Below are 23592 nucleotides of genomic sequence, written 5' to 3' on the forward strand. Positions count from 1 at the left end.
GGATGTAAAAACCTCTTCCTACTAAAGAACAGACAACACTTAGGGGAGTTCTGTCTGTTTTCTCTTTATGTGCTTGTGCATTGCAGACCAGCTTTTTGTTTTTTAGATGCAGAAAGTGAGGCGATCTACATTAAAGTTTGTTGACAGTGAAGAAAATATGAAGGTAATAAAGGGAAGACCAGCACGAGAACAGAAACAAACATCTAACTTTGCAAGAATGAATGCAGGAGTGTGTTAATAACTGGGCTGCAACTAATGACTATTGTCACTTTTGATTATTTTCTCAATTAATATATCAGTTGTTTGGTCTCTAAAATGTCAGCAGCGTTAAAAATAATCTGTGTTAAATCAAATGTATTGTTTTGTTCACAATCTGAAGATATTCAGATTACTGTCTCAGAGGAGGAAAGAAAAGGAGAAATCTGATCATTTAGATTCTTTTTCTCCACCGAAAATATTTTGCAAATCAATTATCAAAATGGTTGGCATATTATTTTTTCATTAATTGTTGCAGCCTTAGTGCTAAAAACAAAAGTAAACACAGTGATTGGACAGCGGTGGTCAATCATTAAAACACCAAGACACTGTGAAATAATAAGAAGTTCTATCAATGCAACTCCAATGCGATGAATCTTTGTAGATAAGATATAAAGACAGGCACTGGGGGGATATAAAGCACCACATGGCCCAATTTCAAACAACACATGCATGAAAAAGTTACATAAAATAATAAAATCTGAGGTGCGACGACAAAAACAACAACTAAACCGCATCTACCTACGATATTAGCTCCCCTGCCTCCAGTCCGACTCCTCTGCAGGCAGTTTTTAGCCTCTAACAGGTTAAACAACCACCTAAAGCAGAGGTGTCAAATTATTTTGGTTCAGCACAACTTGATCCCCAGTGGGCCGCACCAGTAATCATAGTATATTAACCGATAAATAATCACAACTACAATTTTTTCCTTCGTTTTCGTGCAAAAAAGTGCATTCTGAAGTTTAGTTTCAAAAATATTATGTCTCAGTTCATCATTTCCACATTACAACTTACAAATCACAGAGTGTCTACAAAGAAACAAAGCAAAAGGTATCTGGAACTGATCACTGTAGTATTTTACTTTATGATCAGAATGATAAAAGTCAGACAAAAAAATCCACAAAAAACAACAAAAACAAGACACAAGGTGACCAAAAAATGGACAAACAACATGAAACAAAACAAAAACAAGAAACAAAAAGGAACAAAACAACAAAAAAACAGACAAAAAAACACAAGCGAGACAAAAAAGACTCAAAACATTGCATAAGACACAAAAACTACGAATAAGTGAAACAGAAAATGACAAAAAACACAAGCAAGACAAAAAGGAAACACAAAACGACAAAAGTGACAAAAGTCAGACAAAAAAATCAAAAACAAGACAAAACATTACAAAAACAAAGCACAAAACCACATCGGAACAACAATCAATCTAGTATTTAATGATCAAAACAACTAGTCAAGGTCCAGCAATTATTTTAAATTCATAGTTTTACAAATTTACAATTTTTTCTGTAGTTTTTACACTTTACAAAGTCATCTCAGGTGTCCGATTGGACCCTCTGGCAGGCCGCTTTTGGCCCGCAGGCCACACGTTTGACACCCCTGACCTAAACGCTGTTACTAAATACAGCTGCTGAGACATTTACAGAGAAAAAAATAGACCAAGCTCAGTATTTAGTCTTCCTTAGTTTAACTTTTCCCTAAATACTGCGTCCCACTTGTGTGAATCAGTTTCATTCATGTGGCTTTTTGTGTTCCATGCTATATTTAAGTCACACTTGGAGCCACATGTATAGATCTGGTCTGTTTGTTCACATAACTTATCTGCAGAAAACTTAGTTGATCTTCGGACTGCATCTACTGCGATTAACTATTGTTTTATTAACAGAATGCCAGAAAATAACAAGAACGAAAGAAGGAATTTCCCTTTGCCCAAGACGACAGTTTCGAATGACTGTTTTATTTCGCCAACATTCATAAATAACAGAATGAAAGAGAAAGAGGGAGGCTAAAGATCACTTCACCCTTCACCCTTTTTTAATATCAAATCTAAAACAGAGCAGATAAACTCAAGTGTACAGGTGGCACACGCTGCTCAAAGTTCATCAGTAATAACAATGAAATGAATCACCAGCCTTGAATGTTTTCACCATAAAGACGTGGCGCTGTCGGTTGACCTGCTTAGCTCTGATATATATAATGGTTGTGTCGGCTCATGAAAACTTCTCACCGCTTTGCTAAACTATCAGCGGACTGTGAGAACCAATCGAGGCTTTTCATTGCAGATTAACGGGCAGCAACACACACCAGGAGACAAACAGGAAATAGAGCGATCGAAAAAACCGTCTGGACTACATTAGGTCAATACGAGTGTCACACTACTTCCTGCAGAACCCGCTAACAATCAATGGCTGCATGCGAACATGAGACTTCATCGATTCCTGAGGGGAAATGCACACAAAAAAACAGCAGACAGGGACGGACAAAGAGTCTGAGGGAGCGATGGATATCAGTAAATATCTGCTTACACACCAACTCAGACAGTGTTTGTCTGCCATCAGCTGGATTGGCTCAGTTCACTTTGCACATTTGGGCAACCCAGCTCCAGTTTTACATCACATGACTCCGATCTAAAGGTGAAAGGCAAAACGCCTCCTTATTTACTCATTTGCAACCTCTGCTACACAGAAAAGTGCAAAAAAAAAGTCCCACGCAGTCGAAAGACTTGACTTGTGTTTGACGAGAAGCTTCAGTCAAACTGAAAGGAGCAAAAGAGTAAAGTTATTTCCACATCTCAGAACAGAACAGCTTCACAAACCACAACTTTTTTCCTTCTAAATGACAATTAGAGCTCCAACGATGAGTCAATTAAGAGTTCGATTGTTACTTGAGGCTTTAGTCTACTAATCTGAATAAACTAATCACATTACTCGATTTTCTTTTGTTGAAAAATGAATAAATGCCGCTTTACTTTTTAATCATTTACAGCAGCACACATATGCAACAAGCTCAGATATTTTTATGTATTATCTTGTATTTTATAGTACTGAGATCTTCGTATATATTAGGAGATCCAAGGCAGCAGCAAAGCAAGCACGGTAACTAAGATCCAAAGACCTGTGAGCGTTAAATATTTTGACAATCTAATAATAATTTTAGTCTTTTGTTCAAGCAAAAGGCGTAAAACATTTGCTGGTTCCTGTTTGGAGCCTTTTGGAGGACGACCAGCGGAGCGGTTTCCTGCTTCGGGAAGCAGAACAGCAGGAATATTTCCATGAAGGCGAAGTGGATGAGGGTGTGACAAGCTCGCATCGGGACGGTGCATCTGTGCAGACGTCAGCTGTAAACAACCATGATTTTTATCTGCTTCAGGATGAGACAAACAAAGAGACCGTTTCCTCCGCGTATGTAAATGAGACCCAGATAAATCCACAGAAGGTCAACAGAAGAACACTTTGACGTGCACCAAGAAGTTCTAAACGTTTTCCCAGAGCTGTGATTTTGATTATCTGTCCTTCAGCTGTTGATTATTTTCTCTAGGGCTAAAAAAATACACAATTTTACAACAGAGCAAGTCCAAGAAAAGCAACCAAATGCAGCACTTTGCTTTTTTTTTTACATTTCTTTAAAGAATCTATTTCATTTTCTACCATTTGAACTCATTGTTGCAGCTCTGATCTTCTGAGTCATTAAATGACATTCATACAAATTATTAGAGCTCCAGACAGGGTATTTTCACTATGAATTAATCTGTAGATTCAAGAAGAATTTTCTTCACTAAATTCTTAAAAAAAAAATAAATAAATAAATAAAACCCAGTGGCGGTTAAAATGTTGTCTTAATTTTTTGCGATAAACAGAAAAGAAAAAAAAACAGATAAATTTAGTTTACTGTCATGTGTGAGGAGCTAAAAAAAAAAAAAAGAGTTAAATATCAAAATAGTTGGGAGCTGCAAAAAAACCCTGAAAACCAAGAAGCTGCGAGGATGAACTTTTTTCCACTGAATGATTAAATTATTTGCAAAATAGTTGCTAATGGTCTCAGTTTTGAAATTTACTGAGGGAAATAAATTAGATTTTTACTTTTTGACTCAATTGTAGGATTTTAATTGGCAACATGACACTTAACCACACCAGTATTGGTGTATAACGGAAGATGATTTCACTTTTCACACATTTTAAAGCCACATTTTAAATAGATCAAACAACAGAATGTAAAATGATGAATCAGAGCTTAAAAATCTGCATGATTGATGATAATTTTACTGAATTTTGGGGACAGAGCCCTACTAGTAGTGATGCACTGACAACAGAAGATCTCAGTCAAATCCAACTGAACCAACCACGGTAACTTAAATTAAATCAGGATCATGATTGAACAGACTTGTTGTCTGGTTTATAAATTGGAAGGAAATGGTGCAATATTCAGATCAGTGTTTCCCAAAGCCCAAAATTACTTCTTTAAATGTCTTGTTTTGTCCACGAGCCAAAGATACTCCGTTTACCGTCATAGAAGAGGGAAAAAAACTGAAAACATTTGCATTTGAGAAGCTGGAATGAGAAAATAAAGATTATTTCTTTAAATAAGATACTTAACAAGATACTCGGACATGAACTAAATAGCTGATAACTAATCAGTTATTCAATTAAAAGCTGCAGTTCAAATAAGACAATCAGTGCTGATCTTCAGCTCCAAAAACCAGAACATCTCTTCAGCTAACAAACTACTTTGGAGGGGTTAGTCGGGGATTTGAAAGGATTGAGATTTGATTAAGAGAAAAATTCTTCTGGTGGGTTTTTCTGCCACACATGCAACTTCTCCTCCAAGAAAATCCCCCCAATAAAAGTCCCAAACCAAGTAGAGAATCAGCTGTGTTGGAGCACACTTCAATCCCCGGGAGGAAAACATTAAGCTCTGATTATCAAGAAAGGAGTCAGTCAGACTGAAAGTCGGAGGGGGAGGTGAAAACCAAGGCGTGCTAACACCTTACAGTCTGCAGCCGCAACAACCACACAGGCAGGCAGACATTATGAAACTTGCCAGCGTCTCATCTGAAGCTTTCAACACATAAAATATTCCCACGACTGCATGAAAATCTCCTCCTCTAGAATTATCCCGTGTGGGTTTTCCACTCGGCTTGCATCTAGAACTTTTATACAGTTTCTTTTGCAGCTAGTTCACTGAAGGTGCAGCCACATTTCAGCTCTCAAGCGATGAATTTAATCTCCAAAGGAAAATCTGTCAGCCTGCAAACAGAGCACAAACTTCCTAAAACAGAAACAGAGCGGCTCCTTTCACAACAGGGTGGAGGCCGAGCAGCAGACTCAAGTTTCTACTAGACTTTACCCTCACACGCCTCGGCAGTCAGCGTTGTAACACCCCAACAGCTCCGAGCGGCTCAACTGTTCAACCCGTTTGCAGACTTGAATCACACATTACTCCCTACTATTTAGCAATTTCTCTCGCACCTTCCTTGCAAATGAAATTCAGAGTAGATTTGTCACATTTCTCAGCAATCAATCTTTCAGTTCCGTATAAAAACAATTGCATAATAACTTCTCTGAGACTCCTACATAAGGGGATGTTCTCAATCAGGAAGCATCTTCTTTGTAAGGAACTAACTCGCTTTACTGTTGAGTTTCAACACCAAACCAGATGGCAGATATATGCTGAGACGTGCAAAAGATAAAAACAAACAAAAAAAACACACACAGCTAAAACGTCCATGAACCTTGCATGTGGGGAAGGCCTCCTCTCTTCTGCTTTCTGTTTTGCAAGAGTGACGCACTTTATTAAAGCAGATAATGAAGTTTGAATCGACTTTTAATTAAAATTGACCTTGCAGTGATACAAAAGACGACATCAAGCAGCAAAAAGTGGCGCCATAAGATGAATAAAAAAGAAAAGAAGCGATGAGGAATGCGTTTGAAAGCACTTAACAAAACTAATAAACATTTGAAAGACAATGAATCTCCAGTTAAGTCCAAGGTTTCCTAGTTTCTGCTGCTAAAAGTTGCTTGTTTTACGTTTCTGATGCAAAACATGATGAAAGACGTGTTAAATCATTTTTCTCACAATACTAAAGAAAAAATTAGGCCTGGTTTAAAATCTTGCAGGTAAACCCCTTATGTGATTGTTTTAAGATATAATATGTGTCTTTCCTTTCATGCTTGTATTTATTGTTCTACTGGTTACAGGAAAGACTACATGTGTTGGTTAGCTTTCATAGCAAACAAACGTCCAGGAAACCTTCAGGGAACGTTCCCTGACGGTTAGTTTTTGCATAAATTTACAGGTTTGTTGAAAAGGGATGAACAGGAAACATTCCCTAAAAGTTCCCTGAAGGTTCCTGAAGTCACAAACAACGTAAACAATGAACGGAAAAAACACAAAAACAGCGCTTTTTAGCAGCACAACAAACAGACAACAGTTTACCTTATCGCTAAATCAAACTAAAAGCTCTATTTCGTGGCTAAAGATGGAAAAAATTTGATGCTTTACCGCGATAAAAGTTAAAATTCAAGCGGACAAGAGACTCGGCTGCACCTCAAACTATCTAAATATTGTGTTTGACGAAGAAACGTTAGCAAAACTGTCATTTTAAACAATATTGTGAACATAAAACACGCCACAGGTCACAGTTTAAACTATGAACAAATGAGAGAACCAGTGAAAACGTGTGAAGACATGAGCTACACAACACCACAGTGTGTCTGCGCGTTTTTTATAAACTGCGTATTTTTCGCAGCGAGCAGACAGCTAGCGTTAGCGCCGTTAGCCATTTTCTACTCACTTTGTCCTCCTCGGGAATAAGAGTTTCGGCGTCCTTCTTCACATCCTTCTGGGCCAAAGCCGAGTTAAAAGACACTTTAACCATCCTGGAACAGACGCCGGCGAACTCCGAGCGGCGAGAAACGCGACGGAGAAAGAGGTAAAAACGGGATAAAAACAGAGAAGATTAGACCCGAAGTGAAGAAGTCGCTCTTCTCTCCGGCCAAGTCTGGACTGTTGTGATAACGGTGTGGTCAAGTTGGCGGAAATCCACCGCACCGCTACCGAAAATGCTTCAAAATAAAAGCAATAAAGGCGGAAGTCCTAATTTGGGGAAGAGAATGGAAGAAATAATGTAATTGTTTTTTCTAAAGCAAAGTACTTCCACAATGGATAAACACCCTGTTACAAGCAAAAAAAATCAAAAATGTATCCAAGTTTAAATACAGTTTACTTAAATAACTTTAAATAAAGTTTTAGCATTAAAATATATTCCTAGTAATGAAAATAATGTATTTTAATTTAAAGCAGCTTTGAAAAAAGAACTAATTTACAGCATTTTACAGCAACATAATAGATAATAAGTATAAAAAAGCAATAAAATATTAAGAGTAAACAATAATAAATGCTCAATAATATTCATATTCATCAGGTGCTATTTAAAAAGAATTAAAATAGTTTATTGATATTGATTTATTCATTATTACCATTATTACTTTTTAAAATTAGCAACATTTTTAGAAAATGCATTTTAATTGTGATTTATCTTTTGTTCATTTATTTTCCTTTATACCAAGTTCAAGTTTTTGTACGTTTTACACATCAGTGCCCTAGTACTATTACTATTACTGCTGCTACTACTACTGCTATTACTACAACTGTAGCGATTATTACTACTACTCCTACTGTAACTATTAATAGTACTGCTCCTACTATAACTATAACTACTTCTACGACTATAACTATAACTATAACATAACAAATACTTCTACTATTATAATTAAAACTACTACTTTTACTATGACTGTAACTATTATTACTACTATTCCTACTGTAACTATAACTACTACCATCACTATAACTACAACAACTACTTCTACTATTATAATTAAAACTGCTACTATTACTACTACTACTACTCTAACTACTACAATTACTACTACTATTATAATTAGAGCTACTGCTACTGACAGAACAGAATAAAAATAATTTTGGATATCTTTTTCTCAATATTATCATTATTACTTTTTTTTAAAAATGTAACAATTTTTTTACAACATTTTATTTATTGTGATTTATCTTCTGTTATTCACTAAGTTTCTTTTAACCCAAATTAGATTTTTATTGAAATTTTACATGCCAGTGCACTCTAACTACTACTACTACTACTAACATTATTTCTACTACTGCTATTACTACTACTACGAGTAACTATAATAACAACGCTACAATGGAAATTACTATTCTTATTGTTTCGGCCTGGAACAGGTGCACAATACATTTCACTCCGCATTATAGTATGTATAATTGTGTTTGTGATAAATAAAGATCTTGAATCTTGAATCTTGAAAAACACTCAGTTACAAGTTCAAATTTCAAAATCTGTCGAAGAATAGGTGCCAAAGTTTTTGCACTAAAATTTGTTCTTATTCCTAATAACTTTAATTGTGTTACACTTTGGGACGCATACTCCTTATGCTGGACAGCCCATTGTCTTTATTTATCCATTTTATCTTTTTAAATCTATTCAGTACTAAATTTAATATTGTTTGGAATTTGTTGTGGATAGAAAAGAAAGAATTTCATGGTACAGGGAAACATGTTTCCTTTCTGGAGTAGAAGTGTAAGGTTTGCATAAAATCTAAATTATTAGTACATAAATAACTAATCTTAGCTAGTCTCTGTGAAGTTATTGGTGTGTTTTCTTGCCCTTTGTGAGACTGTCATGATATTTCTGATGCAAAAAATAAATCAATAAAGAAATAAAACCAAAAAAACCCCAAAATGACATCAAAAAGCATGTATATTTTAACTTTGTGGAGTTACACTTGCTTTTAAAATTATTGTTACTAATCTTTTAAGCATTATAGAGCCTTTTCCATTAGACACAAGCTGTCCTGAATGCAGAAATGCTTTTGTCAGTTTGTTTCAGCTTCATTAAGCAAAGCTTTCTTTTTCTGCGCTTTTATTTTGGTGTTCCTGCAATGGTCTAGTTACCGGAAGCTTGTTGATTCTCCGCAGTTCGTTTGAACAAACATCTGGATCTCTGCTGGTTTCCTCTGATCAGGGTGATGCTCAGCCAAATAAATTAAATAGTTATAAATACAGACATTAAAACACACTAAAATAAAATTCTACATACATTTCTACATAGACACTCGTAAATCCAGTCTGTCACAGGGCTACATACACAGACAAACAATCACACTCACATTCACACCTCCGGACAATTTAAAGTGATCAATTACTAATACTACTACTACTGCTAATAATAATAATAATAATAATTGTATTATTTTTATTGTTATTTGATTCATTTGATAATAATAATAATAATAATATCTACTTTATTTTAGCGCTATAATATTTATAATAATATTTTTGTGTGTTATTTATATTTTCAAGTTGTAATCTTTTATTTCGTTGACTTTTAGGTTGCCAATGCACATTTCCCTAATTATTTTTTTAGTTACTGTCTTTATTTTACCTGAAAAATGTCTTTTTTCTGTTTTAGCTGGCTTTTTTAGGTGACACCTTTTTAAAAAGAAAATGAGGACAAAATACACAAATAGTCACAATTTTTGCCATGACCATTTGTGTTTGAGTCTGTAAAGAAGGGGCAAAATGTAAAATTTCTGAATAAACATAGTGCTTTCTATCTAAAATAAGTAAATATAGAATATTAAATAATGAATTAATTAATTTCTTTAGATTTAATCTAAAAATCAAAGACTCGTTTATTTTGTCGAATACATATAGTGCAGTAAAAAGTACAATATAATAAGTATAAAGTAGCATAAAATTCAAATCATTATTTAGATACAAGTGAAGGAACAAATACTATAAAAACAAATACCGTAATAGAAAATGAACTAAAAAAACAGGTCTTTGTAATGGCAAATCACGACCAGGAGGCGGCAGTAGTGGTACTTTGTGCCAACTGCAGCACAACATCAAAAAATAAGTAGTAGAAGAAGAATTAGAGTTAGAGTAACTTCCTGTCTTGCGCAGATGCGGCTGAAGAGTACTAAACATGGCGACGGCGGCGGCACCAGCGGCAGAGAAATCAACGAAAGATCGGCTACTGTCCGTACTGGATGATTTGGAGGTTTTATCCCGGTAAAGTTCTACTTCTTGTGGTTGTTTTTTTTGTGTTGCATTTGTGAAGTTCCGTTTTTTCGTCCTTGAATCGTTTATTTTAGTGTTTACAAAGTCAGCAGCAGCCCCGATTCGTTCTCCTTAGCAGCGTTTAATCAGACTACAGAGCAAAGCTCCAGTTTTTCTCAAAGAAAAGAAACCGGTACAGTGATTTTAACAATCTGGGAGATTGTTCAATACATTTATCGTTGTTCTGGAGGTTTTTACACGGCTCCATTCAGGCAGTGGTTGTGTCGCTTCCTTTGAAGTAAATGGGAGACAACTTGATAAAGAGTTGCAAATATATATATTTTTTATTCTGAAATAGATGTTTGGTTTTAGCGGGATTGTTAGGAGAATCTTTAGCAACTGACCAGTTGATTGTTGTATGTATTTAAGCGGCTGCAATAATTAGCGAAACTACCACAAAGACATGCTAATCCAATGAAAAAATGAGTAAAGTGGCCCCTTAGAGACACACAAAAAAAAAAAACTACAAAAGGGGCACAGGAATTGTAGCACGAATCAAAACTACCAGAAAAGCATGCAAGACAACGACAACAACGTTCAAAACATCTGGAAATAAAACAAAGAAACACACAGCAGCCAGACATAGGAGAAACAACTGCAAGGTGAAAGCAAGCTACCTCAAAGACATGCAAAACACAGAAAAATGGGTAAAATGACTTGGAAGACAGCAACAATACACTGCAAAATGTATGTAAATACAAACAATATGACAAAAAGCTACCAAGAGATAGAAAACAACTACAGGATGGGCAAAACAATTGCAAAGACATGTGAAACAACTACAGTAGAGGACAAAATGACTAGAAAGGGAAACAAACTGAGCACAAAGACGTGCAAGACCAATACAACCATGAGCAAAATATCTCTAAAGTGAAACAAGACACCAAAAAGGAAACAGAACGACCAGAAATGGGGGGAAATCATCTCAAGATTAAATAAAACTGCCTAAAGACACACAGAGAAATGGGTAAAATGACTGAAAAGACACCAATAATACACTACAAAATATCTAAAAATATAAACAACTTGATGCAAAATACTGTAATTAAAAAAATAATTAAAGAGAGGAACAAAAAGCGACTTAGAAGATGCAAGACAACACACCTATTTGTGCTTCTTTGAATCTAACTGTGTTGCGTCCGACATGTCTGTTATTTTCTCCTAATCCTTCCACGGTTAACCTGTGAGAGACACATGCTGGAGCCTGTAGACCAGGAGCTGTTCTTAGTTTCTTCTTAGCTGCTAACATCAGCCTTTATTTGAAACCTGCTGTGTTTTATTTTTATTTCAGGGAGCTGATTGAGATGTTGGCTCTGTCCAGGAATCAGAAACTACCCCAGTCAGGAGAGGACACACAGGTAACACAACAACGCACAGAAATAAACCAACACGTCATCCATAAGAACAGAAATAAACCAACACGTCATCCGTAAGAACAGAAATAAACCAACACGTCATCCATAAGAATGACTGTTCTGACTGAGGAGGAGCAGTTTTAGGGTCTGTGTGGATATTGAAGGCAAGGCTAGTTTATTTGCGATTAAAATCCTAAAAAGAGAACATGAAAATGCATTAAAAGTCAAGAAGACAGATTGAGCATGTGAGAGAAAGCTGCAGTAAATAAACCGTTTTTCAGGCCTGATTTAAAAGAGCCGACAGTCTGAGCAGACCTCAGGTGTTCAGTTTGTTCAGCAGAGGAGGAGCAGAATAGCTGAATGCTGCTTCACTATTTTTGGTTCAGGGACCACAGTAAACCTGTCCCTGATGACCTGAGGGCTCTGGATGCTTCATATGGAACTAATAAGTCCAGGACGTATTCTGGTTCAAGACCATTCAGTGCTTTGTGGATCAGGAGTCAGATTTTAAACTCAGTCCTTGGACTAACAGGAAGCCAGTGTAGTGATTTGAGGACCGGTGTAATGTGGTCCGGTTTCCTGGTGTTAGCTAGGACTCTGACAGCAGCGTTCTAGATCTGCTGTTTGATCAAGACCTGTAAATGCACCATTACAGTAATCTAACCTACTGAAAATAAATGCATGAACAAGTTTGAAGGCTTTGATTGAAGGGTTTCAAAGCACTGTAGATAAACTTCTGAATAAATCAAGTTTGATAAAGGGACACATTATGGCTTGTTTTGGTCACTTTGTGCTGGGTGTTCAGATCCTGGAGCTGCTGGTGCAGAGGGACAGGGAGTTTCAGGAGCTGATGGAAGTGGCTCAGCAGCAGGGGAAGGTTCACCAGGAGATGCAGCTGCTGGAGAAGGAGGTGGAGAAGAGAGACAGCGACATCCAGCAGCTCCAGAAACAGCTGAAGGAGGCCGAGCACATCCTGGTGGGTTGGAGCTGACATATTCAAATATTGCACTACCTTTTCTCACTTTTCTGCCCCGATGTTTAAAGTATTATTATGGTTTCATGCAGCATTTTGCCTAAAATAGTTGTGCGCTGAGTTGATGTAATGACCAAGCAGCCAGAGGCATCAACAGAACTGTGGTAATATTTGCTAAAGTAAACTTAAATCTTAAAAGTAAACTTCCTTTATCTCTTTATTTATTTTGATAAATCAACTAGTTTCAGAGATGTTCTTTAAGCTCCAGCATCTGAGAAGTGATATAAATAATTGATGAGTTTCAGAACAGGAAGCAAATGTGACACCAACTGAACATGTAATCAGCTTCAGTCTGGAGGATTTCAAGTGAGCAGCATGATTATGTGTATTTCATGCTTCTTCTCGCTGTTGTAACCTTCAAACATGCTGTTTTAAATACACAATTGGCTGCCTGAAAACAACCCTGAAGAGCAATTTGAAGTAATATTTTTTTTTCTATAAATTAATTTTTAATCATTTGACCAGAAATCTAAAAAATAAAATAAAAAAATCACAGCAGCTAGAAATATTCCAACGTTCAGTCACGAAGAAACACACAATTATCATAGAGATTGTGGCTAAAATGTGCCTTTCTTCGTGCTTTACCAAAGCCATCACTATCTAGCATGTTTAATTAAAGAAGTGTTTCTCTTTATTCCGTGCTTCTTCTCACTGTAGGACTTTTCCAACATTTTGTTTAAATCTCAAGTTGTAAAATCATACTTTGCTGCCTGGAATAAACCCCAGATGAAGGCTTTGCTGTAATATTGTATTTTTTCCTAAATGCGTTTGAACTGATTTAACCAGAAAGTGGTAAATAAAGGACACAGAGGAACCAGAGAAGTCCCACATAAAGATAAAGAGCCACAAAGATATTCAAAACGCCTACAAAAGACACAAAATTCCCATGAAGAGGCACCCATTTTCTTGTGTTTTACCAAAAATGATTACTTTCCAGCTTGGTTTTGTTAAGCTTTCAGATGCCTGTGGTCCAGTTATTATAGGATTGTTTGTACTTTAGATGCCCCCTGTTAGTAATTGTTGGACAAACTCTGAATCCTGAGAACGTTTCATTCACACATATCACTGCAAGTTCTCTTCATTTAACTTCTTTTGTTTGTTTTTTTTCCAAGGCCACTGCTGTTTATCAGGCAAAAGAGAAACTCAAATCCATCGACAAAGCCAGGAAAGGTGAGCGAACACCTTTCTGACCAAAGCTGAGGATGCTCACTCTGGATTTTGTCCAAAAGCTGATCTGTTGATTTATTCTTTGCAGGAAGCATCTCGTCAGAAGAAATCATCAAGTATGCTCACAGGATCAGCGCCAGTAACGCCGTGTGTGCTCCTCTCAACTGGGTGCCGGGTAAGAACCAGAGTCACTGCAGTTAGCCGAGCTGGACAATGTGGATTGCTAGTAAAGCTAGAATGTGCTGCATGCTGGGAAAGTGTTTAGTAGAGCGGTGATTGTTTTCTGGTTGATCACCTCCTCCCCTGTTGACCTCAGGTGACCCTCGGAGGCCGTACCCGACTGACCTGGAGATGCGCAGCGGGATGCTCGGTCACATGGCCAACCTGCCGACCAACGGCGTGAACGGACACCTGCCAGGTGACGCTCTGGCTGCTGGACGGTTACCAGGTGAGTCCAACTGACGGTTTAATGACTTTTCATGCAGTCAGATGTCCAACACAGCGCTCTCAGTAGGGATGCAGCTATTGTTAATTTCAGTAATTGAGTATTCTGTTGATTGTTCTGGCAAATAATCGAGTAATTGGATTCCACACTTGGCATTACAGCCTCAAAAGAGGAAGTGAGCGTGCTGTGCAACAGAAATAACTGTCCTGGTGTATTGTACAGATATAGTATAGTACAGGAGTATTGTGTACATATGTAGTATAATACAGGGGCGTTTAACTAAAACTCAAATCCATGGGAACTAGACATGTATTTAGTTGTTGTTGCAGAAATATAACCCCTTTATAATTTATTGATGGTAGGTCCAGGTCTGTATAGGATGAAGTCTGGGTCCAGACTAGTTAGTGACCTGGGGAAACGAAGCCTCAATTCAGAGAGTTTTGCCTCAAGGAACTTTAGTAATTGAATTACTTGAATAACTCGAGGAGTCGTTTCAGGCGTAGATATCATGAATAAATGTTAGAGAGTTGATGATCGGGCTACACAGTGACGTAGTGGTTAGCACTTTCTCCTTGCAACAAGAAGATCCCCGGTTCAAATCCCGGCCTGGGCCTGGGATCTTTCTGCATGGAGTTTGCATGTTCTCCCTGTGCATGCGTGGGTTTTCTCCGGGTACTCCGGCTTCCTCCCACAGTCCAAAAATATGCTGAGGTTAATTGGTTACTCTAAATTGCCCGTAGGTGTGAATGTGAGTGTGATTGTTTGTCTGTATATGTAGCCCTGTGACAGACTGGTGACCTGTCCAGGGTGTCCCCTGCCTTTGCCCGAGTCAGCTGGGATAGACTCCAGCACCCCCCACGACCCTAGTGAGGATAAAGCGGTATAGATAGAGTTGATGATCACATTGAATTTCTGAGAATCACCCCCTTCTCTCCTGCCTCCTCAGACGTCCTGACGCCTCACTACCCCTGGCAGTCCTCCGACGTCTCCGTGGGGATGCTGCCTCCTCACCACGGCAACGACTTCGGCCTGGAGCCGCCGGGTCACAACAAGGAAAACGAGGACGATGTGGAGGCCATGTCGACCGACTCCTCCAGCAGCAGCAGCGACTCCGACTGAGGGAATGGGTGTGTGTGTTCGTCTGAGTGTGTGTGTGTGTGTGTGAGATCACCGCTGAGCAGCAGCTTCACCTTTGGTCATTCACAAAGCTGTAAATACATGAGTAGGTCAAGGAAATGTAAAGGTTCAGTCTGTTGTGGAACCTTTGCTCCAGATACGTGTTGTGCAGAGATACTTTCCTGCCTGAGTGTGTTTATGTGGACGAGATCATCCCCGTTTTGATCACTGGGAACATAATTTTATCCCTCTCGACATGATAAATACCAGTATTCCAGTTAGTGACTCCTGCATGCTGTAGTGTGTAACTGAAGCTGAAATTTGACTTCTTTTGCTCTTCGGTGACTTTTGTTTGTATGTGTGTGACTACACGTCTCGTTTTTGTCCATCATAGACAAGATGCTTGTGTGAGTGGTTGTTAAACAATATTGACAAATGCTGTGTAAATAAACCTGTACATACTCAGCCTTGTAAATAAATACTTTTTGAATAGATTGTATTTGTGTCATCGGTTATTTGGTTATGTTGGTAGCTGTCATCCGGCATGTTATCACAAAAAAAAACATTCCTATTGGAGTGAATGCTTAGTGTTAATTAGCACATGTTAGAATGCTGCTTTTTGAAAGTAAAAGTTAAATATTAGACATGCAAACATGAATGGATTATGAGGGGGAACAAAGCCAGAGGCCCAGAGAGCATGCCTCTGACCTTCACCTGCAACATGCCACTAGAAGGACATTTACAGACTACAGAGAGACACAAACCAATCATGCAGAGATGCAAAACAACTCCAGAAAAATGGAAAATCGCATCACAGGCACATAGCAGCTACAAAACAACACGCACCAGCAACAAAATGCAGCAAAACTGGTGACAAAGAGGAGCAAAATGATGACAGAGCGGCAGAAAGGAACAACAAAATGAAACTAAAATGGGCAAAACAGCTACATACAAACACAAAACATGAATATGAGGCTTCAGAAGGCCTTAAATAGCTTCAAATATTTGTTTCAAGGTTAAACAAAAGCAAATAGATTTAGTTGCAAATTATGACATTCATCAAACATGTATAACATCATCTCATAGCCAAAGTTACAATTTCATCAACTGTACATGCTGCAGTATGTATGAAATCTTATTTTAAGATATTTCATGGGTAAAATTTTAATTTGAAAACTAACATAATGTAGTCAAGCAAGATTTCCCACGAAAAGTAGAAGTAAAAAGTAGCATAAAATGTAAATACTCAACTACACGTGTTGACCTTCATTCCCACTAATTATTTCACCAAACAGACTTGCATTTTAGGCTCACTGTCAAAATATTTGAAAGTACAAATGCAACGCCCCTTTTATACTCCACTAATAATACAGCTGAAGTGTGGTGAGACAGGATTCATTGAAATGTTCTAACCACCATCGACAAGCTGCAACAGGTTCAGGCATCTTGGCTTGTTTATAGAGTCTGAAGTCACGCAAAGGCACAACAAGCTAAACAAAAAAGTGAATAGAAATAGAATTTAAAATAAAATAATTTCTTTGTTAATTATGAGCATTTACACACTAAAAATTGTGCCTATTTAGGCTAAAGGTCAGAAACAGGCTATATTTACACTGTGGAAAGGAGTGATAATGATGCCTTCATAAACTGTAAAAAAACAGCCCTTTCATATATTGCCCTTATGTGTTCTTTTTTTAAAAAAATGAACAGCAAAGATATGGTTTTGCGACTGTTTTAAATCAACCATCTGTTAACATTTGTGTTTTATTCTCATATATTTGTAATCTGAACATTCAGTCTCAGTCGTGTGCAGCCGGATACTTCAGCTTTACTTAGTTTAATTTTATGTTATCCTATAATTTCCGACAAAACTTGAAAGCGGCACCGGGGGAAGCCGTTTTTGAGGCTCGCTGCGCATGCCTGTTGCTTCATTCCTCCTCCACTGTAGACATGGCGACGTCCCTGATCTGCGGCCGTTTGACGGCTAGCCTGAGAACTTCAGGGGCCAGAAACTCTCTCAGCTCCGCCACCAAGGTGAGTGTGTGCCCACATTGAATCGAAGTTCATTGGCTTTCAGGGCAGCTGACTGTTACGGCGCCTTGCCTTTCCAGTCGACTACAATTTCCCTAAAAGCTAACGGGGTCAAATTTGACATTAGCACAACTCCATTGAATTTCCGTTGTTTTGGCTAACATGCTAACTAGCGCGGGGCTAGCGTGGCCGGCTGTCAGAGCTGCAGCAGCACCAGCGGACACACACAGGAGCGCCTCGGCCCGAGGTTATTCTGTCGCAGAGTGTGCTGTGGTGTTTTTAAGGGCTGTTTTGTGGCAGAAAATGCTCAGGGAAGCGCGGTGACCTCCACCGGCAGCAGCTGCCTCTCGGCGGCTCAGCCCCGCCGCATCTGTCCCGCTGAGTGATCTCGGAAAGTTGTCGGGATAAATCCGCTCAGTGAGCACAAACAACAGCTTTTACTGCCGAGGCAGTCTGACAGCTCACAACGAGAACAAACCTGGTGCAGAAGATCCAGGGCTGGGACACCAACAGAGAGAAGCGGGCACCTACTCCGGGGGCCCCAAGACCCCCAGAGGCGGATCTGGACAATCAGTACAGGGGTGGGCACGCTGAGACTAGTACTTCCACTGGGGTGGCATGATGTTTCGTCATTTTATTACTTTGGAAAAGGTTAACAGACAAAACTGTTGCAGTTAAAAGCTGTCCCCCTTATTGAAGTCAGATGTGTCCTGTCAACAGTTTATCAGATGCTTTTGTAATAATGGAGGCATATGGAGACAGTGCTTTTAGCGCTGTATGATTGAATTCGTGCAAAATACCAGAGTAGCACACTGAATCATATCCATCATACGTGATCCATATTGTTTTCAAACACTCCTGTGCAGCCGAATCTGCAATACGAAACTTCCAAGGAAGATTTATGTTCAGATTTAATCATAAGAAAACCCTCCTAACCAACTACAACATACAAAGTCACTATTCGTACAGGATCATAGAACACTTATAAAATTGTTGGTGAACATAAGAATTCATGCACAATATAATAAGCTTTTCTTTGCAATACTCAGCTGATTAAAACCTGGAACAGTTGCTTAATTTATACTTTTTAACTGTTGGTAAATCTCAAAGTGATTACGATTTAATGAACACAAGATGAGACACAGCTAAAGTATTCTGGTCAGGAAACTCACCTATGTGAGACGTCACTCTGAGTCCATCCAGATTTTTCTTTCTTTTGACTGTTGGTTCTGGATCAGTGTTGCTTTGGTCAGCAGTTTGTATAGTTTAAAACATTTCAAAGTAGATTTCATACCGACAGGCTTTAAAGATTAGTCCCCAACTAAACATACACTGCCGCTCAAAAGTTTGGGGTCACTTAGAAATGTCCTAATATTTGAAAAGCACTTTTTGCAATGAAGATAACAATTAATGAATGATAAATCCAGTCTAGACATTGTTAATGTGGTAAATGAGTATTTTAGCTGGAAACGATTGATTTTTAATGGAATATCTCCATAGGGGTACAGAGGAACATTTCCATCAACCATCACTCCTGTGTTCTAATGCTACATCGTGTTAGCTAATGGTGTTAAAAGGATAATTGATGATTAGAAAACCCTTGTGCAGTTATGTTAGCACATGGATAAAAGTGAGTTTTCATGGAAAACATGGAATTGCCTGGGTGACCCCAAACTTTTGAATGGTAGTGTATATCCCCTAAAAAAAGTGCTACCTGATCATTTACACTCAACAAAAATATAAACGCAACACTTATGTTTTTGCTCCCATTTTTTTATGAGATGACCTCAAAGATCTAAAACTTTTTCCACATACCCAATATCACCATTTCTCTCAAATATTGTTCACAAATCTGTCTAAATCTGTGACAGTGAGCACTTCTCCTTTGCTGAGATAATCCATCCCACCTCACAGGTGTGCCATATCAAGATGCTGATTAGATACCATGATTAGTGCACAGGTGCGCCTTAGACTGCCCACAATAAAAGGACACTCTGAAAGGTGCGCTTTTATCACACAGCACAATGCCACAGATGTGGCAAGATTTGAGGGAGCGTGCAGTTGGCATGCTGACAGCAGGAATGTCAACCAGAGCTGTTGCTGGTGTATTGAATGTTCATTTCTCTACCATAAGCCGTCTCCAAAGGCGTTTCAGAGAATTTGGCAGTACATCCAACCAGCCTCACAACCACAGACCACGTGTAACCACACCAGCCCAGGACCTCCACATCCAGCATGTTCACCTCCAAGATGGTCTGAGACCAGCCACTCGGACAGCTGCTGAAACAATGGGTTTGCATAACCAAAGAATTTCTGCACAAACTGTCAGAAACCATCTCAGGGAAGGTCATCTGCATGCTCATCGTCCTCATCGGGGTCTCCACCTGACTCCAGTTTGTCGTCATAACCGACTTGAGTGGGCAAATGCTCACAGTTGATGGCGTCTGGCACGTTGAAGAGGTGTTCTCTTCAGGATGAATCCCAGTTTACACTGTTCAGGGCAGATGGCAGACAGTGTGTGTGGCGTCATGTGGGTGAGCGGTTTTCTGATGTCAATCAGGGTTCTCACCAGGATTTTTTAACAGCGTAACGGCAGGTCCTGAGAACCCTGCTATGCGCAATAGCCTTCATTAAATCTCGCAAGCGGACGGCCCAGATGTCATCCAGTGAGCGTCACGCACATGCTTCAAATGCTCGTGATTTAGGTCACTATTCACCATACATGGCAGCACGGAAACAACCGAGACTGGAAGCGACTCTTAATTTTAGACGGAAACGGATCAATCGACAGGAAAGTACGGCTGAGGTGGGGAGACATAAATTAACCTAGATAGGCACCCAGTCGATAAAAACAAACACACATGGCGTTGTCTGTCAGAATAACTCTTTCACAGAGCCAACTGCCCCAATAAAGAAGTTTTCTCACATAAATATGGAAATATTACGCAAGCAAATGTGCTCAAAACACAATACCACAACTTGAAAGGCAGTGTAGCGGCCCTAATCGCAGCATAATCTTTTAAACTGACAGCGTAACGGCCCGTTACGCTGAAATTCGCTGGCAAGAACCCTGTCAATGTTGTGGATGGAGTGGCCCATGGTGGCGGTGGGGTTATGGTATGGGCAGGCATCTGTTATGGATGAAGAACACAGGTGCATTTTATTGATGGCATTTTGAATGCACATAGATGGTGTGACGAGATCCTGAGGCCCATTGTTGTGCCGTACATCCAAGAACATCACCTCATGCTGCAGCAGGATAATGCACGGTCCCATGTTGCAAGGATCTGTACACAGTTCTTGTAAACTGAAAATGTCCCAGTTCTTGCATGGCCAGCATACTCACCGGACATGTCACCCATTGAGCATGTTTGGGATGCTCTGGATCGGCGTATACGACAGCATGTACCAGTTCCCGCCAATATCCAGCAACTTCGCACAGCCATTGAAGAGGAGTGGGCCCTCCCCCCTATAAAACAAAACTGTACCTTTCAGAGTGACCTTTTATTGTGGGCAGTCTAAGGCACACCTGTGCACTAATCATGGTGTCTAATCAGCATCTTGATATGGCACACCTGTGAGGTGGGATGGATTATCTCAGCAAAGGAGAAGTGCTCACTATCACAGATTTAGACAGATTTGTGAAGAATATTTGAGAGAAATGGTGATATTGTGTATGTGGAAAAAGTTTTAGATCTTTGAGTTCATCTCATAAAAAATGGGAGGAAAAACAAAAGTGTTGCATTTATATTTTTGTTGAGTGTATTTAAATGTAAAAACCGATGCGTTTTCATACAGTGTATACGCATTGAAATGACATTATGTTGTTGAAATGAGGGGTCTTTGAGCTGTGGAACGTTGCATTTAAAATGCATCTTTATGGTAACGATAGCTGTAGAAAAATGGTTCTGGAAAAAAGTTTTACCAGAAAATTAGCGAGTATGTGCCAGTTGTGATACTTGAGGGTTTTATACAATATGCCATTAAATATTTACTTTGTAACACAAAAATATTTGGTAACACTTAGTTACTGACAAGCCTTGACCGATATATGTACAGAGCAGGATGATAAATACACTTCAGAATGATTTTTACTTAAAATGTTTACATTTATCCATTTACTGATACTTTTCTCTGTTTGTATGTCTAATATAAGCTATAGAAAGTTAAATTTAGGCCAGTTTTTGTCGGGAGAAAATTGAGAAGAACTGACAAGTGTAGCAAAAAATGCAAATTTCCTGCTTTAGTGTGGACGTGATTTAAAGACTGATGCCAAAAGAAGACAATAAACCAGAGACAGAGTGGAATAGGAAGAGTCTGAACCAACTTTTATTATCTTTATTGTTGCTCCCTCTGATATTAACCGTTCTAGCAAGTATTGGCAGATCAATTAATAATGAAAACAGCTGCTGGTCTCAGAGCTACACATAAGCTCTCGAATAGTTTTGGGAAATGTGGTTATTTGCTTTCCTGCCAAGAGTCAGATGTACAGATTGATATCGTGTTCATGTTTATATATTAAATATGAAGCTTCTGGTTGGCTTAGTTCAGCATTTCAGTCATTTTGTCAAGCAGGGAATGCTTGTCTGTGTGCACAATAAGAGGACACAGAATGATACTACAATAGACAGACACTACTTTTATGTCATTCCTAGAAGTTGCACCCTGTGGCCTTTATTTTATCTCCTGCTTTAATTTGTATTCAGGCAAACAAAGACAGTCGTGACCACAAGCAGAGCTGAAACTGTGTCCTGATAAAGAGAAGCAGCAGCTGAGAGACACAATAATCAGTTTTTCATTTCGTAATTATTTCATTTCCTCATTCGATTCATAGTGAAAATGAAGATGTCTTGCGAAACGTGATGTGATGTTAACAAAGAGAGCATCAACTTATTCTAAATATGTTTCCAATTTTTTTGTTTGTAGACTTATATCAGACTGAACTTGTAATAAAACAAACGTATAGATTACAAATAGCATTAAAATAACGTGACTAAAATAGGATGTATGCAGGTTTTTAAAGGCTTTAAAAGCATTAAATTCAGTTGAGTTAAACAAAGCCTTAAAAGATACTGAAAAGTGTTAAAAATCAACACAGATCTGGAACATTTTGCTCCATTTTTCTTGAAGAAAGACAGATTAATTATCAAAATGCTATCTGTTATCTTATGACCGACTTTCTCAGCTCTAATTGTCACTAAACCGTCTTTATGGATCCGGTCCAGCGTCACTGTCGTCTGCAGAGTTCCCAGATTGTGATTTTGTGCTTTGAGGAAATCAGTCCGTCCGGTGTCCAGCTGACTCATTCTGTGCTGAAGCACTTTGTTTCACATCCTTTCTCAAATTCCCAGTGTTGCTTGTGTTGTCCTGCTGACCACAAACAACTTCTCTGCTGTAAGACAATCATTTAGAAAGTTTATTTTTTCTGTCTGTGTCTAGAAATCTCCACCTGTTGCTCTCAGGTCATCAGCTGTTTCTTCAACCTCTGAACCCTAAAAAGCTCCGGTGGGTTTGAAACATACCTTATCCTGGGGGAAAAATATTCAAAATAACTATAAAAATAGAGAAAATCATTTTGTTTGTGACTTTCCAACCGTCCGTGAACTACTCTTCTGTGACATGCAGTTCCATTGGAGAAACTTTAAACCTTAAAATTGTATTTTTTTTTCCCACCAGAATCGCTTTATTTTAGTTGTCATTATTTGCAGATTCTGTAAGACTAACCTAATAATTCTGCGCTCATCAGCACAACCAAGAAGCCATTAATGCCACAAAAATTCTGGGACTTTTCGGCTCAACTGCAGGCAGCGTTTACACAGAGCAGACAAGCGATAAATATAGAATAAGTAAGAAAATAGTATGTACAGTCCAGGTTTTTAAAAAGTTTTTACAAAATAAAATGCTGAAAGAAATGGAAATTACAACCTGCCATAAGACATTTTTGAATTCTTTCTCTTCTTATCTTAATTGTGCCGTTTTTAATTGAGGTGCATGAGACAAAAAGTGAGCCTACTGTAATTAAAAATGTGACAGGAGCTGAAAATATCCAGAAACTGTTGAGCTCAGACATTTAATGAGTTTTTTGAATTCCTACACCAATCATATATAAGACGCAAAATTTACATAGAAGACAGAGAAGTCATTTTTTGATGTATGTAAGTTAAATATAGGCAATGACGTGTATGTTATTAGCTAAAATAGGTTGTGTTTGTTCTATATATTGATATCAGTAATGTTATTGACTG

At 38.4% G+C, this 23592-nt stretch overlaps 3 protein-coding genes across 5 annotated transcripts in view; 2 read left to right on the forward strand and 1 right to left on the reverse strand.

Moving 5' to 3' along the window:
• Positions 1 to 7069, reverse strand: part of LOC110959565 (integral membrane protein 2B) — a 33004-nt gene extending 25935 nt beyond the window's left edge. Inside the window, exon 1 of one of the 2 annotated variants that reach the window (XM_022206457.2) lies at positions 6836 to 7069. In XM_022206457.2, the coding sequence (XP_022062149.1) occupies positions 6836 to 6919 (84 nt within the window). In that variant the 5' untranslated portion in view covers positions 6920 to 7069. The remainder of the gene's footprint in view (positions 1 to 6835) is intronic. The other variant, XM_022206458.2, reaches the window with a different exon arrangement.
• A 2951-nt stretch (positions 7070 to 10020) lies between these two features.
• Positions 10021 to 15810, forward strand: med4 (mediator complex subunit 4). Its single transcript, XM_022206456.2, has 7 exons — positions 10021 to 10152; positions 11492 to 11558; positions 12361 to 12531; positions 13701 to 13758; positions 13844 to 13930; positions 14072 to 14203; positions 15147 to 15810. The coding sequence occupies exons 1-7, from the start codon at positions 10067 to 10069 to the stop codon at positions 15317 to 15319; spliced, it is 774 nt and encodes a 257-aa protein (XP_022062148.1). The 5' UTR covers positions 10021 to 10066; the 3' UTR covers positions 15320 to 15810.
• Positions 15811 to 17215: 1405 nt separating this feature from the next.
• Positions 17216 to 23592, forward strand: part of LOC110959563 (succinate--CoA ligase [ADP-forming] subunit beta, mitochondrial) — a 333454-nt gene continuing 327077 nt past the window's right edge. For both annotated transcript variants that reach the window (XM_051958846.1, XM_051958845.1), the window contains exon 1: positions 17216 to 17350. In XM_051958846.1, the coding sequence (XP_051814806.1) occupies positions 17267 to 17350 (84 nt within the window). In that variant the 5' untranslated portion in view covers positions 17216 to 17266. The remainder of the gene's footprint in view (positions 17351 to 23592) is intronic.

Source organism: Acanthochromis polyacanthus, chromosome 14 (genome assembly GCF_021347895.1).
Source record: "Acanthochromis polyacanthus isolate Apoly-LR-REF ecotype Palm Island chromosome 14, KAUST_Apoly_ChrSc, whole genome shotgun sequence".
Classification (NCBI taxonomy): domain Eukaryota; kingdom Metazoa; phylum Chordata; class Actinopteri; family Pomacentridae; genus Acanthochromis; species Acanthochromis polyacanthus.

Bases quoted from the DNA above. Each gene is read 5' to 3' on its own strand.
- med4 (XM_022206456.2), top strand. From the start codon at position 10,067: ATGGCGACGGCGGCGGCACCAGCGGCAGAGAAATCAACGAAAGATCGG. The intron at 10,153-11,491 runs GTAAAGTTCTAC...TTTTTATTTCAG, and splicing joins GATTTGGAGGTTTTATCCCG to GGAGCTGATTGAGATGTTGG. The intron at 13,759-13,843 runs GTGAGCGAACAC...TATTCTTTGCAG, and splicing joins CATCGACAAAGCCAGGAAAG to GAAGCATCTCGTCAGAAGAA.